Here is a 16932-nt window from a genome sequence, read left to right as displayed (position 1 = left end):
TTTATGCTATGAGGAGTGTCAGACAAAAAAGGCTTTTAGTATGTCGTAGAATGTTTGCTTTTTTCAAAGCCATTGATCCTTGCCTCACTGCAGATCGATTATCTGGAGGTTTTCCTTTGACAACTAGTCGATCAATAACAAAGTATGCAATTTTCCCATTGGCTCTTGCTTGGAGGATATCAGGCACTAGAGCAGCTTGCTAAACCAGCGTTTTTGTGAGAATGAATTTCAAATTAGTTCTTTAGAATGTTTTTTTAACTTTCAAGCTGGAAAATTTAGCCTCTATATTTCATGGCTGTTCCACACCTGCACACCTGAATGATTACGATTTTTCATTTTTTTCTGGCTAATTCTGTGGCATCTCTCAATACCCCCCCCCCCCTTGATGTGAAGCTTGTATTTTTACAAGTTGCCCAGCACCTTCTCTGTCTTCCCAACTCTTTTCGTTTTTTTATTCTCTAGAACACCAATGGTCTTCACAGTATTCCTTCTCATCTGGTTCTCCATATATTCAACCTCTGAGTCAATCCTGTCTAAACTCGCATTAACATGGTTTGAATTGTGTAAATGACCTTGTACTTTGTTGTCAATACTATCAAGGCGGCTGAGGTAGCATAAAGTTGGCCTTGAGAAAAACTCAGGCTGGTTTGAAGTTCAACTATGTCCTTTCTAACAACACCAAAGTTCAACTCATCAAATAGTAGCTTGAACTTCAAGCAAACTTTTAATAATATAAATGGTCAAAAAATTTGTTGCCACCCATCCTGAACCAATGACTGAATTAGGCCAAATTAGACAAATAGGTCTTGTCATTTCCCAATTGAAAAAGAGATAAAGAGTTTAATGTTCTATCATAGGATTTCATAGCATTAAGGATGGATTCACTTTTCAAATACTTAATTAAATACCAAACAAAGATGATGCTTCAATAAGCCATTCAATATAATTTGCAGATTATTTACCTCTTAGCAGTTACAAGAATGAATGAGACTTGCTTTATTTTTTTACATGTGTTGCAAATATGTTGTCTTCTAGGCTTTCCTGTGTTATTAACACAAGAGCAATTGAACCTGAAAATTCAACCATGGGCTATAACAGCAATCATGTTACCAAAGTCTTTTCTTTTGCAAGTACAGTATCATTATTTATCCTATGATACAACACATTCCTTTTTGCGACTTAAAACATCTGGCAGTATGCTGACATAAAACTTCATTGATAACTCCTGTCTCAAACAGGAACAAAAATGTAAAATTTTCCATAGTACAAAATCTTGCTCTCTGCTTGCGAAAATAAAGAACAGTAACCAAAATGTACATTAGACCACACCATTTGCAGCTGTATTTGGTAATAGTAAGAATTATCCTTTTTAATGTAAAATTGCTGCCAATAGGGCAATCTTTGTCAAGCTGCCAATTCAAAAGGCCATCCTAATATTTGTAAAAGCATTCAAGGACCAAGATACAACTTTTGTTTGGGGGGCCAGTAGGGCCTGTGCCATTCAGTGACGGTCACAACATATCATGCACTAATTTCGAAGAAATGATGGGTTTCTATGCTCAGGATAACATGATTCCCAGCGAAACTGTAATACAGAATATTGAATCTGCTACACCTGGTCAATCATCCAATGATTGTTGGAAACAACATAGGCTATACTGGATTACTGTGTCTAATTTTTACTCTGCAGCTGTTAACAAAGTGGAACCATCATCCACGTTAAGATCTATGTTTTATTCTTCTTTCTCTTCAACAAGCACCCGGCATGGAAAATTAAATGAGTCACATATACACTCTTTGTATTTGGAAACCTTGACCATTAGAAGCATTTGTGATGCACATATTGATGAACCAGGTCTGATCATTTCTGGCAGGCTTTCTTCCTTGGTGCATCTTTTGATGGTATTGTTTGGGATGGTGAGGATTCATGGAGGTTTGAAATAAAATGACCATCTTCAAAATTCGAAATGTCTCTTGAAACTGCTTTTGATGACAAGAATTTTTTTCTGGCTAAGAAAGGCAAAATTCAATTGAAGAAAACTCACAAGTTCTTCTACCATATCCAAGGCCAAATGTTTTGTATAGGTTTAAAAAGAGTAGATCTGGTAGTGTGGATTGGAGATCAGCAGCCATTGTTTATCCAGAAACTTGATGAAGATTTTGTAAAAAATTCTATCCTCCCACAGCTCACCCATTTTTATACACGAGCAGTGCTTTTGGAATCCTTCACAAAACGGGCCAAGAGAGGCTATAAACTGTACATTCATGGTGGATGGAAAAATATTTACATTTAGGAGCAATATTTGTGCAAAGAACTCACAACTTTTACGTATGAACATTTTTTAAGAAATATATGTATAGATTAATAAAATTTATAATAACCATTGGCTTTTCTTCACTCAAAAATAATCATTTACTTTTCTTTGAGATGAATTTCTTTCCAAGATACAACATAATTATTTAGAAAATGCTAATATGTAAGTAAATTGACATCAAGTAAGTAAGTAAGAACAGCCAGTAAGTAAATTAACATTCTTAATCAGTAAGTAAGTAATCTCAGGTGAAATTTCCCCTTCAATATACTTATGTCTATACTTCAATATATTTTAAAAAGACTTATGTCTACAATAGGTTTATCATGTTGTTTAAAACTTAAACTATTTTTAAGAACAATATTCTTCTTTCTTACACTTCTAAAAAAGTTACTTACTTCAGCTGTTCCACATTTCCACTTCTTTAAAATGTGGTAATCTTTTCATTCAAAAGTGTCAATTCCCTTTGGATTATTATATCTTGTTAAGCATCTCATAAAACTTTTCTATCCAAAACAATTACTTTCAATAATCAAAGCACCAAGGCTACAACGACGTCTATCTGTTTCTTCTCTGCATTCAACTAATGTTTCTTTATAATCATCTTATTTACTGTCAGCCACTCGTAGGGACTTCTACCTACAGAAGGGATTTTTTGCCTTTTGTAGGTTGTAGGGATAAACCTACGGGATAAAATGCAAAATGTACGTATAAATCGCTCAAGTTGTAGGTATAATCAAGATTAAAGAATTTTTTTTGGGTAAATTTTTATTTGCACAAGAAACATTGAACTCAATGAAATTCCCTTTCCCTGGTATGCATCTCGCGTTCAAATTTGATCTAGCACATTCTTTCTACATGACCATTCCTTATCGCGGCTCTTGTTTTTTCCGACAAAAGATAATACGGAAATGTCATCTTTGGTAGTAGTAACAACACCTTGTTAATGGCTACTCTAATCGATAAGCTTTTTCCTTTCGGATAAACATCTGAGAAATTTGCAACAACATAAAAAAATCCAGCTGTTATGCGATTTCTTGTTGAATAAAAGCAGTGTAGTTTTCAGGTTTGGTGAACAGTTAGTTTTGCATCTGATTGAAAGAGTTGATCACGTACGTATACGATGCACAATGTCAAAAGAACTACAGCGAAAGCACCGTCAGAAGTACCGTAGGGAATGGGAGAAAGAAAGCTGGGCACGTGGATGGTTATCGTTTTCAAAGAAGAGTGTTTCGAAGGCAGACTGTTGCTTTTGCAATCAAGACTTTGTTGCTGGCAAGTCGGAACTGATTTCTCATTCAAAAACCACTGTACACGTGAGCCGTGCACAGCAAATACGTTCAAATCGTGCAATAAGTGATGTTTTTGAAGTTAAAAACAAAGATAAGATGGCAGCAGAGCTAAACACTGTTGCCTTGATAGCCAGGAGAAACATTTCATTCAATTTTCTTGATCATTTACTGCCAACTCTGCATTTCATTGCTGATGACTCAAGAGCAATCAAAGATATGACATGCAACCGCACAAAAGGGACATATTTATTGACAGAATGTCTTTCTGTAGATGCCCATGAGAGGTTAATAAATGCTATGAAGGCTGCAAAAGGCTTCTCGATTTTATGTGACAAGGCCACTGATATTACAAAACTTTTTGTGTAAATGTGCGTTTTATCGATGCTGAATCAAGCATGCCAACAACCAGGCAGTATCAATTGCTGTCCGTTGATTCTGATGGAGGCTCTGAGGCTTTATTTCAACTGCTTGAACAAGCCTTAAAAGATGATGGAATTGGCTGGGACTGTATTGTTGGCTACGCATCCGATCGGGAAAACCTGATGTAGGGTGCAAACAATCCATTTCTAACGAGAATGCAGGATAAAGCACCAAATCTTTCACCTGGTTGCAAGTCATGCATGCCAGACAATTTCCAAGTCATCAGAGCAGCTTCTTCATGATGTCTACAACTATTTTAAGAACTCTCCCAACAGGAGAAAATCCTTTCAAGAGTTTCAGCATTTCTTGAATTTTGAGCCCCTGAATATTCTGAAGCCCTGCCAGACGAGATGGCTTTCAGTATCTGAATGTGTGACACGAGTTCTGGCTCAGTGGAAGCCTCTTGAGATGTATTTTACCACAGAGGTCTTTGAGACAAAGCACCCACAGGCATATCGAATCTTAAAATCAATTAAGGTTACGGTAAACGTTTTCTGGATGAAAACATCATTTTTTCGATTTTTTCACATTCAAGGAGCTGAACTTTCAAGGCACACAATGATACCAAATTAGAAACAAACAGAAATTTTGAAAGTGGAAAAAATCCCATGTAAACGAAGGTTTCCATAATTTCTTTATAAAAACTTTTAGTTAAGGCCTGAAAATTTCTTGACCTGTTAAGCCGATTATCTTTGCTTTGCGGTTGTGGTCGCATGTCTCATTTACAATATCGCATGGCACATCCATATATCCAATGTACGGTCGTGTTTATTTAAACAGGCTTATTGATCTTAAATCTTCAAGTGACTTGACCCGGATTACACTGTGGTTTACGAGTGTATCTTGCAAGTGCGATCAGTAAAATCCCGTTTTCTCCGGACTCGAAATTCCTCTACATGCAGGTACGAAAAAGCTATTATGTACCCAAGGAACCAATCGAATGGCTCGAAAATTTGCACACGGCAAGGGCAGACGTTGGGCAAACAAAGAGTGTCTCAAAATTTTTTTATTTTCTCTGGTCCGTCTTTTATACCCAAATACAGCTGCGGGAGGGTGGAAAAATTATTTGCCAATTATTTGACAGGGTATAGTTTCAAGAAGAGGAGGAATTTAAAAAATCTGAGACACACTTTGGTAGCTTAGGACCTGTACTTCCTGCTGGTCTAAGTCAGATTTTGTTACCTCAAACGCAAGAGTACATAATAGCTTTTGAAGGTGGTACACTTTTTGACCAGTAAATTCGCATGTAAAAGGACATTTAACATTATTTGCCAATAATTTTTATCTGGCTAGATACGCCATAATCTTGTGCATTGAATGATATATAGTTTATCCAGATTCCTTGAGCCGTTTGGCCTTTAGGAAGGAAAAACCAATTTTTGTGTTCAAAACGTTTACCGTAACCTTAAATCACCATACATGCAAGCTACTCTGGAATTCATGCAATATGTCCTAGGTGATCTATCTGGGTTGAATATGTTGTTTCAGTCTAACGATTTCAAGCTCCACAGGTTCCTTCCTGAATTGACAAGAGTTCTCAATGTTCTGCAATAATTTTATGCATCAAGCTGCGTTTAAAGATCTGAAGAATTTAGATGTTGAAGACAAGGTGAACTGGGTTCCCTTGGAAAAGGTATTCCCTGGAATTTCAGCTGTTGAGACCATAAAGAGCCTGAAGGCACATGAGAAAGAAAGCTTTCTGCGCAGATGCCGTGATTGGTTTATAGAAGCCATAAAACAAATCCTGTCCCGCATCGACATTGAAGATCCTGTTCTCAAAGCTTTATCAAGCATTCATCAATCTGCCATAGTATGCGGGAAATCTTCTCCTGATGCTGCTTCGGTGCTGCAACAATGCCTTCCAAGAATTGCAGGCGCATGCAAACAAACTGTTGACAGGCAATGGCGCTCACTCTTGATAGACGAAGAAGTACTGGATGGTAATTTAAAAGAAATAAAGATTGAAGAGTTTTGGAAAGCTATAAGTAAGATGGAAAGCTATGAAGCCCTCGGAAATTTTATGCTTGAGATAACTGCTCTACCTCAGAGCACCGCAGTTGTAGAGAGAACATTCTCTAAAATAAATTGCAACAAAACAAAACTGAGAAACAGATTGGCAGTCCGCACGATTGAGGCCGTAATCCGAGTTGGTGAAGGGTTACCTGGATGTTTTGAAGTTAGTGCCAGGCTATCGTCTCTCTATTCCAGTGCCAGAGGATCATATATGGAAAGAAACAATAATAATGACCGGGAAGACGTTGAGAACATTGAACAGTTTGACTGACTATTTATCTGAAGCAACTTTCCCTTTTTGTTGTGTTAATTGGGTAGATTGGTTGCCTTTTCTTTGGTTTATATTTGTTAAACTGCTACTTGCATCATATTATTATATTTTATCATTCTAAAGTTATAACAGCTTCATTAAAATAGACAGGTTGCAAAGCGGATTGAATTTTTTTGTCATTATGTGGGTTCTTTTCGTGGTTATAATTCCGAAATTGTAGGGATTTGTAGGGATAATTGCGGAAAAATGCGTAGGGTGAAAGTAGGGAGAAAACGCATGCGCTGTAGGTATATCTGGCTTTCATACAGTGGCAACCCTGACTGTCACTCCACACATTGTAGATTGGTGTGGGGAAAGGTGTCATTTAATTCAACAAATGACATCCAAGAAGACGGCAAAGTCTACCATTTCCATCTGAAATGGGATGCTGATCAAGCATTTCAAAATATTGAAATAATCTTGTATGTTGCTAACACACTTTTTTTGTTAATTGGATATTTGAAATCAACACAGTCAATCAGGGAATTGTATCAGTCAAGTATACACTGAACTGCTTTCTCGGTCAGTCTGCTCCAAGGTACCTAGGTCATGACCCTCTTCAAAGTTTATGTGAAAAAAGAATTTTAACTCCATATTTTCTACTATTTTGTTCAACTTTAAAATGTCAACACCTGGTTTAATCTCGGGCCACCATTTCATGGCAAGGAAAATATCGAAATAGCTTATTTGCCCTACAAAAAACGAAACTTCCCCTACACCCGCCCATTTTCCCCGTAGGTTTTCCCTACTCCCTACACCGTTCAATTTTTCCCTACTGTAGGGGAATTTCCCTATGTGTGGGAGCTCTGAAGTCAAACTAATGGCCAATGTTGATGTTCCTGTAACAACTTATAGACAAAATCATTGATTTTTTTGTACCTTTTTTCCAAGTTAGTTTAAATTGTTGAAACATTTAGAAATTTTGTAAAATAAAAAAATGATTTGCTTCCTGAAAGAATAATGGTCAGAGCAACTGAAAAATTATGATCTATTTATAGCTGTTTATCTGTGGATGCTGCACATGAGAGGTGAAATGATAAAAACGTTAAGATAAAAAACGCTGTCCATTTATATACAATTAAATTACTTCTTATGAATTGAGAGTATCACTAGAAATGGCAAAAAAATAGTTAATAAAGAGCAAAAAGTAAAAATCTGATTAACTAATGAGTATAAGGATAATGGTAGAACTCCATTGAGAATATGGTATTTTTCAATCCTACCAATCTGGGTTGTTTCTTCTGCTTCCTTTGAATAGTGGAATATTGAATGTAACTCAAACTGGTAGAATGTCAGCTTTATCAAATCCTCGGTCTGACATTGTCACCAGGCTCAAGAACATCAATAAGGCCACTTTTCCGGGTAATCTTTATCAGACACTCTGCCAGACCAAAGCTTTGAGACAAAAGTAATAGCACCAGTAGGAGATATTCCAATGAGAGCTTTCCAAGTATTATGGTGCTTATACTCAGACCATGTCTGTGATTGAGATTTCATGGATGAGGGAATTTCAGTAAAACTTTCTGTGCAATCAATGACTGTTCTTGTGGAAGGATACTTTTTAAATTCATCAGGCATTAATGCTTCAACGTGTTCTTTAGGAGGAAAAGAAAAGGAAGAGGCAGTTCATGGTATGGAAAGTTGATCCAGGTAGAGGATATTTTGGATGCATGACCAACAGAGTTTCCAAATCTATCTCCAAGATCGTTCACAAGCAAGCCAACTTTGAGATGCATTACAACAAAAATGAATTCTTCAAAATACGATAGCTTTCTTTTAGGACCTGGTTTTGTCGATAATTCTTGTCACTCTGGTCTTTGTTTGGCTATACCATAAGACTTAGAGCCATGCCAGTAAGAAATGTTCTGTAACTTTGGTTCCAGATACTCAAAAATAGAAGAATAATTAGGAAAACATTTATAAAATTTGACAGCAGAATCATCATTCTGTAACTTTTTAAATGAAAAAATGCCTTTTTTGCAACAGACAGTTCAGCATTTGATGTTTGGAGAGAAAGTTCATCAATATTTTCTTGACAAACTCCCTCTGTTCATTACTTGACTGGTTTTCATCATCACTGGAATCATCATAAAAATAAACGGGGGCCATGTCAAAAGAAAAACTTGTCTGCGTAGAACTGTTTCTGTAATTAAAAACAGCATCTTGAATGGAATCAGAACAATCATTAAGTTCCGATGTAGCGGAAAAAGAAGTCTGCGGTTGTGGAAATTCAAAACAGCGGCTGCAATCTTTTGGTGCCTTATGGGAGATTTTGCTAGTCATCGCATCACTATTATGTAGCTTCAACAAAGGAACTGCGTCATGATGTTACTTCCATCGCTGAGGGTTTCGCTTTAAATCTTCATCTTTGAAATGTTCTTGGTAAAACACTGTACTTGCAGTAACTTTAAAACCATCCAACCCATCAACTCTTTTGATCAATTTAGACCACACTCTCTTCTCTGGATTCTTCTGCGGAAACTTTAAAATATGTAGGCCACTGGGCGTACCATCTGTGTTAAAGGAAGAATTATAACAACCAAAAGCAGCTGATTGTCTCCCCAGCGATTTCTTCTTCTTTATTTGAATATTAGCTACCAGTTTCTCAATATTCTCAGCCATATTGCTACTGAACATTTTTCAACAGATTTGAAAATAATATCAGGAAACATTGACAAACACAGTGTTTGGCCGTAACTAAGGTTTGCGATTGTTGTGGGGAACAACGTTAGCCTCGTTTTCGAAGTCACTCCTGGCAATGACATTGGAATGTGAAAGGAGTCTATTTGGGAATCTTTCTTCCATTCCTTATCAATTTTTGAATTGCTACATGCTGAGCTTTTCCATCTACATGATATTCTGATTCAATCGGCTGCAAATTGATCCTCTTTCTTCTTTTTGAAAAACAGTGTATTTTCTCTAAGATTTCATCTAGATTACTTCTTTTATCCATAATGCTGGTTGATGCATATTTTGCATATTAATCATTAGCTTTGCAATGAGTGATAAACCTTTAATGACTACTGAATTTCTATCTGAGAATCGAAAGGAATATTCTTGTAATAAATGATCTAAAAAGGAATGGAGACATTAACTTTAAAATAATCTGACATATCATTTGTTGGAATATTATCCCTGTAGATCTGCCTTCCACAAAGCCGTAGGTGTTATACTGTTGCATCAAATAGTCCTGCAATGTTACATTCTTCTTTGAACCAGCAGCTATGATATCTGCCAATGATAACATCAAAGCTCTTACTTGATTCAAACCCCCTAGAATGTCAATTTGGGAACCTTGAAGTTGGTAAGTAGCTGTTGTAGTATAATCAAGGCAGTGTCTGACCACAACTAATGTCATAAGGAAAAACAAAATGTGGCATTATTGATGGAAGAGCAAAGGCATCAGTGGATGAGAAATTCCAGTTTCTATCAACATTTTCTGACATTATTTTTAGAGCTGCTGAGATGGGCTCATACAATTCAAGAAACCTCTCTAGGCAATCAATTCACTGAATCCACCTTGTTCTACAAAAGTCAAGAAGGGTAGAGCGGCAGCTTGCAGGAAGATACTCTGGCACAATTTCTTTCAGAAGAGCTTCCCTTTTGGGTGTGTTAAAAAATTTGCCAATTTTGGTAAAATTTTCTATCTTGTTTTTAACAGTTTGCAGCTGGCAAGCTGAAGCCACACAGAGGTTTAGCCTATGGGAGGCACAATGGGTATACAAAGCCAAATAATTCTGTTTAAGAACATTTGCTGCTACACCAGAATGAACTCCAGCCATAAAGGCAGCTCCACCATAGCATTGCTCTCGACAGCACAACTCGTTTTCTACACAATTCACTGTCTTATTTGCCAGAGCCTTGCCTTTGATGCCTTCATCACAATGAATAAATTTGATGAATCTTTCACAAATTTCTCCTTTATTATCAACATATCCTAAAACACGAGGCATTTGTTCTTTGTTTGAACCATCATTAACCTTGTCTGCCATAGTTGAGAAAAATTTATTCTTTTTTATTGCATTAATGATTTTGGAATCAATATCATCAGCACAACAAACAATGATTTCATTTTGCATTGTCTTAGAGCAGTAAGTGGCACTGTGTGGGGCAGATTTGAAGTGTTTTTCTTCGACTTTATCCCCACTAGAGACCCTGAAATCTAGAACTGCTTGGAAATTCCCACAGTCTTTTGAGTCGTAATGTAAATAATCATCTCTGTGACCTCTCAACAAAAAATTTCGTCTCCCAAATAAAACCGATGTCTCAACTATTGTAACTAGCTTGGCTCTGTTTGCAGACACTGATTTACCTAAGACCTGATGAATAAAGCTTATGGGCTTTTGTTTATTTTCTATGTCTCCTTAAAAAATGTTCCTGTGTCAACAGGGTTGTCTTGTGAACTTCTAACTTGCTTGCATGCTCTTGGAAAACTCTAGAGGCACAAGACCAATCAGTAAAGGGACTTTTCCAGATTTTGTTCAATTTTGTCCAATTTGCCTACCAAACAAAACGCAAGGAAGACAAAAAACACTATCAAGACCCTTAGAATAGCACAGCCAAGCAAAGCTTTCTAGCCATTTGTGGACATTTTTCTTCCTGACACTATTTGGGTAGATAGCTGGAACTTGAGATCAGGTGCTCAGATGTTATGGACAACATCATATTTTTGATCAATGCTTAACTGGTCAGCATTTGAAAAAAGAGCCAAAATCATAGTCAAAATTATTGGCAGAGTCTTTATACATCTAAAACTTTCTTGCATTTATTAGAGTCACCGTCTAAGTGGATTTCAAAAATTTTGAACTTGGTGCTTAACAGTGCAAATAGTCATTTAAATCTGCAATGACTTGTTTTAGCGTTTGCCATCGAATCGCAGAGGTGCCAATATTCAAGGACGTATTCTGAAGGACATCTTTGCAATTTTTTTCAATTAGGTCCTACTACTAGAATCAGCTGATTACCATCCATCAATACAACATCCAACAATAACCTAGTAATAACAAAATGTCAACAACAAGACCCCGAATACATGTCAAGTATAAAGAATTTAGGAAGCATATCAAGATCCCAACATATTTGACCCAGATCCCAACATATTTACAAAAGCTATTTAGGGACATTTTTGGTGATGTTTCCCTGGAGCTTGTGTGCATTTTGAAAGTTCGAATTTTGCAGTTTTATGCTCTCAATTTGTGAACAACCAAAGAAAGGTAGGTTTTCAGTAGTTTTGATTTGAATTAGCAGACTTGTTTCTACCCTAGTGTTGGAGATATGTTAAAACCGACATATGCTGTTTCACCTTGAATGTCTAATTTATGTTAAAATTAAGGCCTTTCAAACATTCTTTCATGTTTTTGCTCATGTTTGGAAGCATAGCACGTTTATTATACACAAGATACTTGAATAGACAGAGAATCCAGCCAAGTTGACCAGTATCAAGTATCTTTTTATTATCTTTTTAAGTTTTTTGTAAGAAGCAATCAAAGTCTGAATGTATACATGAACGTCTAACTGATGTCTAATCAAACGTCGCTCACTAGATGGCAGACCTGCAGAAGATCACTTGTCAGTAGTTGGGTACAACCATTCCAATGCAAGAACTAGTAAGTGGTTGGGAAGAACCATGCAAATGCCAGAACTAATAAGTGGTTGGGTACAACCATACTGATGAAAAATTTATATGTGGTTGGGTACAACCATACTGTCAAAATTTATTAGTGGTTGGGTACTACCATACCGAATTCAAAACTGAGAAATAGTTGGGTACAACCATGCTTTTGCAAAATTTAATAACAAAACATATTAGACATTGAATCAAGGAACTATGCTTCAAGAATGTCAGATCAAGAAATTACCCAAAAGTATAGTGTTTTGCAACTTTTAAAAAATGGAGACAATATCATGGCTGATCAGGCATTAATTTAACGGGCCAAGGATGTACCTCGACAACCAAAATACATGCTTGTTGGTTTGAATGGCATGCCTCGACTTTTCATGCAACTGGACACCAATCTTTCGTCGTTTTGTTGCTGATATATTCCATATTGTTGCAGAAAATAAACACATTGCCAAAAAACAACGAAACATCAGAAGACAAATCTCAATTACACTCATTTCTTTTTATAAGAACAATTTCATAAGAACACAGCCTCAAATTGGTCAGAATTTAAGAAGAAGTTAAGCTGAGACTGAGCCTCTACAAGATGCAATTTTACAGGCAACAGGTTTTTTAAAGATGATTAGTAGAGAGTGGGGAAAATAACCCAATGCAATTTGGAACAACGTTTTATCTCAAAAGCAAGAATTTGTGGCCATGCGAGGGTGCTTTTTCTGTGAATATTCAAACTTTTCGGCAAATGATAGTTGTCTCACTCACTTTGTTGGCAAACGAGGCCCAAACACCTCCCTAGAGCTGTAACTAGCAATCACACTGTTTCTGTTTACAGTGTTTACACACTGTTAATATAAGGACAATTTAAGAACAATCAAGCCTACGGTTTTCGAAAAAGAAATAAGAACAGCCAGCCCGAACTGAAATATACTAGTTCTTATTAAAAAGAATTTATACAAACTGTCCTTCAAAAACAAAGTTTCAGTTAAACAAAGTGCATAGTTGTAACGTTATACTGTGATAGCCAACAGCAGCTGGGGCACAAGTACCCAAGTCTAAAAATAGTTTTTTGTGATGTTTTAAAGTTAGAGTTGCATATTATTCGATTCAGCACGTCAAATTACCTGCAGGACCTGCTCGTCCTTACCATTGATCCTTTCAATGTCATATGAATCCTTGGACTTGTCAGTGGTGTTACCTTCCTTGTCAAAGAACAGTAGATCACCGCCAAAGATGTTTCCACCCAAAGTCAGCAGCAGATTTGAGACCTCTCCCTCAATGTCAATGAATTATCGCAATCTCTTCGCAACAAAGAATCTACAAGCTCACCACTTTGTTTACCACAGCTTACTCTCCCTGAATTTACAGGCGTGGAAACCTTGATTGTTTTGCCAAACAACTCACTAAGATGCTTTCCTCTTCTGGTTTCTCTGCCAAATATGGTTTACATATCTAAAACAACAATACAACTAGGACACCCAAGCGTTTGACATCATTTGTGGCTTCCAAGCTGTCAATGCTGCCAGAATAGACGAAAAACAAGCAACAATGAGTTCACTCTTTTTTATGAAACTTGCCTTGCTCAACTCAAAGCCATGAGAGGAATTCCCAAGAGCAACAAATCTGCCAACTTCTCACCACATATTACACAGTGTGCCAACATTCTTGGAATAGTTACAACATGATCGAAAAGAACCTTCAGGTACAAACTTTTGATTTTATTTCAAAGTGCCAATGGAATGTGTTTTTCAAATTCGTTTTTTTGTTTCAAAATGCTAATTCTATCTTTCTGAGATATCATGAACTAAGTAATAAGCTGTAAATTTTGATAGAATGGGGTCTGAGAGCCGTTTGCAAACAAAGAAGAAAATTTCATTATGTCCTCTGGTTTGCACAGTGCGAGTAGAGGCCTGCACTTCCACTCATTTCATTCTCAAAGACAATCCAAGCAACCCTGTTAGAAGGGGTTTATTTTAGCAAAATTCATTCATTCTCATGACACAAAATGTATTCAAGTGAGAGTAACGAGAGGCAGATAGTTCCAAGCAATGAAAGTTACACCAGGAACAATTGAGTCGTGCATGTTAACACGATAACAGTGCCATATCAGTACGAGCCACTGGCAGAGGGCGAAAAGGAAAGAAGGACTTGGAAAGCAATAAGCCTGATATTTTTTATTCACCTGTCATTTATGGCGAAACTTAGATGCCATTTTAGATACATTAGATGAAGAAGAAAATATCCAATGGCTTTTTGGAGAAGAAAGTGAAGAGGTGAGTGAAAAAAGGGTACACTAGGATACCTTAGTTTTCAGAGTTGTATGAGGCCCTAACAAAACGGGCTTAGTTTTGTGCTGCTTGAATTCGATTTTCAGGGCAAACCTTTCCTGAAAATCCATTTTTTCCATGACTCTAGTTCAGGAGCCATAATTTTCTTAATTTTTTACATCAAAACCGAAACACAAGACAGGTACATTATGTATGCCCTTTCACAATTAGTTGCTGCATTTTTATAGCATTTTCTCGTGGCTCTCTAAATTATTTTTCTCTTTAAAAAGTTGATGTAAAAAACATTTTATAGACAGTCTATATGAAGACTCAAGGAAATTGATCAAAAAGGCATTTCATGCAAAGCTCATTGGAGTTAAAATTTCCTTGCAATTAAAAAGGCCATTCAATGTCAGGGGGAATTTTGTAAAAAGAGAACTTTGGGACCACGCACCCTGCTAATAAAGGTCAAGAGAGGGAAGACATTTTTATTGTTTAAAATATTTCTTAACTTAGGTTCAATTCGGTCAGTTCACCTTGTTCTGTGTGCAAGAAAGAATGCAAAAGCAAAGGTGGTTTAAACAGGCACAAAACTGCAAAGCACAACATAACCAAAGAAACAATGACAAGAAGATGATACTGGACAAGAAGAAAAAATTCTGCAGGTACACTGTATGATGTTGTCATGAATGCAGTTACCACAGCTTCAAAAAATAAGTGCTTTCCTTTAAGTTTGATTGATGAAGTCAAAAGGTTTCCTTTCTTGCTAACAGAGCAGTCTAATCTTCACAAAGATATACAGGGGATTTATGGGAAGTTGCAAAAGCAAGGTGACATTGAAGATTTTTATGCAGCATTGTGCCCAAGCAGATTTTTATGCCAGAGTTGTTTTGCACTCAGTGGATTACTTTCCACCTTTAACAACACATGCTGCAACATTTTTGGCCAAAAAAGTTGCTGATGGCTTGTTGATTTATTACAAAAAGTCATTAGATGCAGAGGCTACATTAAACCCAAACCAGATGAAGCTTAGTCAGGAAGAGAAAGATGGCCTTGGCTATCTAGGTGGATATGTTTTTTATAACTTGTATAAAAAGTTTGAAAAATCAAAAAATTTATATGACAAAAGGAAACCAGGACTGTATGCAAATTCTTAAAGTGGAAAAATAACATCTTTCATCACTCAGGCTGAAGAGAGCATGATTGCAAAACCAACAACCTCAAGTTTAGTGACCACTCTAAACTGCGGTGGCCTATGGGAACTTAAGGCTTCCCCATAAAGAATATTTCAAGTAGCTGAAAGCATTTTCAGACAACATGCTACTGTATCTGGCCAAAGGAAGATTGACACAGCCTTAATTGTGGAGAAATGTATAAAAAAAACAAGAAACAATTTCGCATTATAAACCAGTTTTAGAGGATTCCAAAGTAGATTGATACAACAAAACATTGCTGTCTGATCTGTTGACAAGTATTATTAAATTGCATGTTAGGGTCCGTTCTTTTTCATATGCAAAGGATGTTATACAAAGATTCAAGGTAAGGGATAGACTTAGCAAGTCTAGGGCCTTACGAAAAGAAATTAAAAGGTCCAGCAGTAACCCTTAGATTCAGGAATGACAATCTGTTTTAAACAAAACATTTTAAAGAAGCTATACTGTCATGTTACATTTATTATCTCAGCAATGGTTAATTTTGTATTATAAATCTAAAGTTATGTTCAATGTTATTTGCGATTCAGAATTGGTTCATTGTCCACTTCTATTCATGCTGATCGCTTTGAATTTCTCTGTTTTCTTTGAACATGAAGAGCATTATTACTATACCCAAACTGGTACATGTCTGGATTATCTGACCTGCGATTCATTTTCCTCTGACCCCCAAAATACTCCTCAGCAGGGTCTTGACAAAATTTCTCAGTTAAAACATAATCCATTCCCTGCGACAGCAAATATTTCACAGCTTCAATTACTGCAAAAGCTGTTATTTGGAACCCCTCCATTGTCTGGTTGGAAATAAACATTCTAATTCTAGCATTTTGGGTGAAATTTCCATTCCTTTTCTCTATGCTCTCACTAAATGTGAAGAGAAAAGAGAGGAATTCATTTTCCAGCCAATTAAAACGTTCATCATTTGCATTGGTGTATGGGGCTAGAAATGGCTTGCGCCTCTGCTGATATCCTTTTGGGTTTTTTTTAAACAGTCAAAGAACTGGTCCATCATTTCACAGTATTTTGCAGTTCCAGCAGCTTCTGGTGGACCATAATTCTTCAATACTGCAGCTATGGTGGAATTCAAAACTTGCGCTGCAAGATTTACTGGCATTACTGAGTATGATGTTAAGTTGACATGATCAGCAGTCAATCGAGGCATCAGTTTCAGACTTCAGTCTAAATCTGCCATATATATGGTTCTGATATATTTCCAAATAATGTATGATCCATTGTTCTACATATACCTAGTGCATTTTCCATCTCCTGAATGATAAAGACAGTTCTTTGCTGTCTTTATGAGATGTGGAGCATTCGATAAAAAACCAATTAATCAGTACCTGGCATACAGATTTATTTCTTTATTTTCAATTCCAAAAAAACTTCTTCATTGAAACCTGCTTTTCGTTGAACCCATTTCTTGTAATTTCTTAGAACACTACGACTTGGCAAATGCAATACTTCTCCAAATGTGTCACGAAATTCGTCATAGC

General features: G+C 36.5%; 1 protein-coding gene across 1 annotated transcript in view; it reads right to left on the bottom strand.

The window, feature by feature from the left end:
- Positions 1–79: 79 nt before the first annotated feature.
- Positions 80–16932, bottom strand: part of LOC148957780 (52 kDa repressor of the inhibitor of the protein kinase-like) — a 19697-nt gene continuing 2844 nt past the window's right edge. The window contains exon 2 of the mRNA XM_089114254.1: positions 80–10710. Coding sequence (XP_088970380.1) covers positions 9854–10710 — 857 coding nt within the window. The 3' untranslated portion in view covers positions 80–9853. The remainder of the gene's footprint in view (positions 10711–16932) is intronic.

This window comes from Rhopilema esculentum, chromosome 20, assembly GCF_057945365.1.
Source record: "Rhopilema esculentum isolate cy_ngs chromosome 20, ASM5794536v1, whole genome shotgun sequence".
Lineage (NCBI taxonomy): Eukaryota > Metazoa > Cnidaria > Scyphozoa > Rhizostomeae > Rhizostomatidae > Rhopilema > Rhopilema esculentum.
The sequence above is the reverse complement of the archived record's forward strand: the minus strand, read 5'-3'. Positions and strand labels throughout refer to the sequence as shown.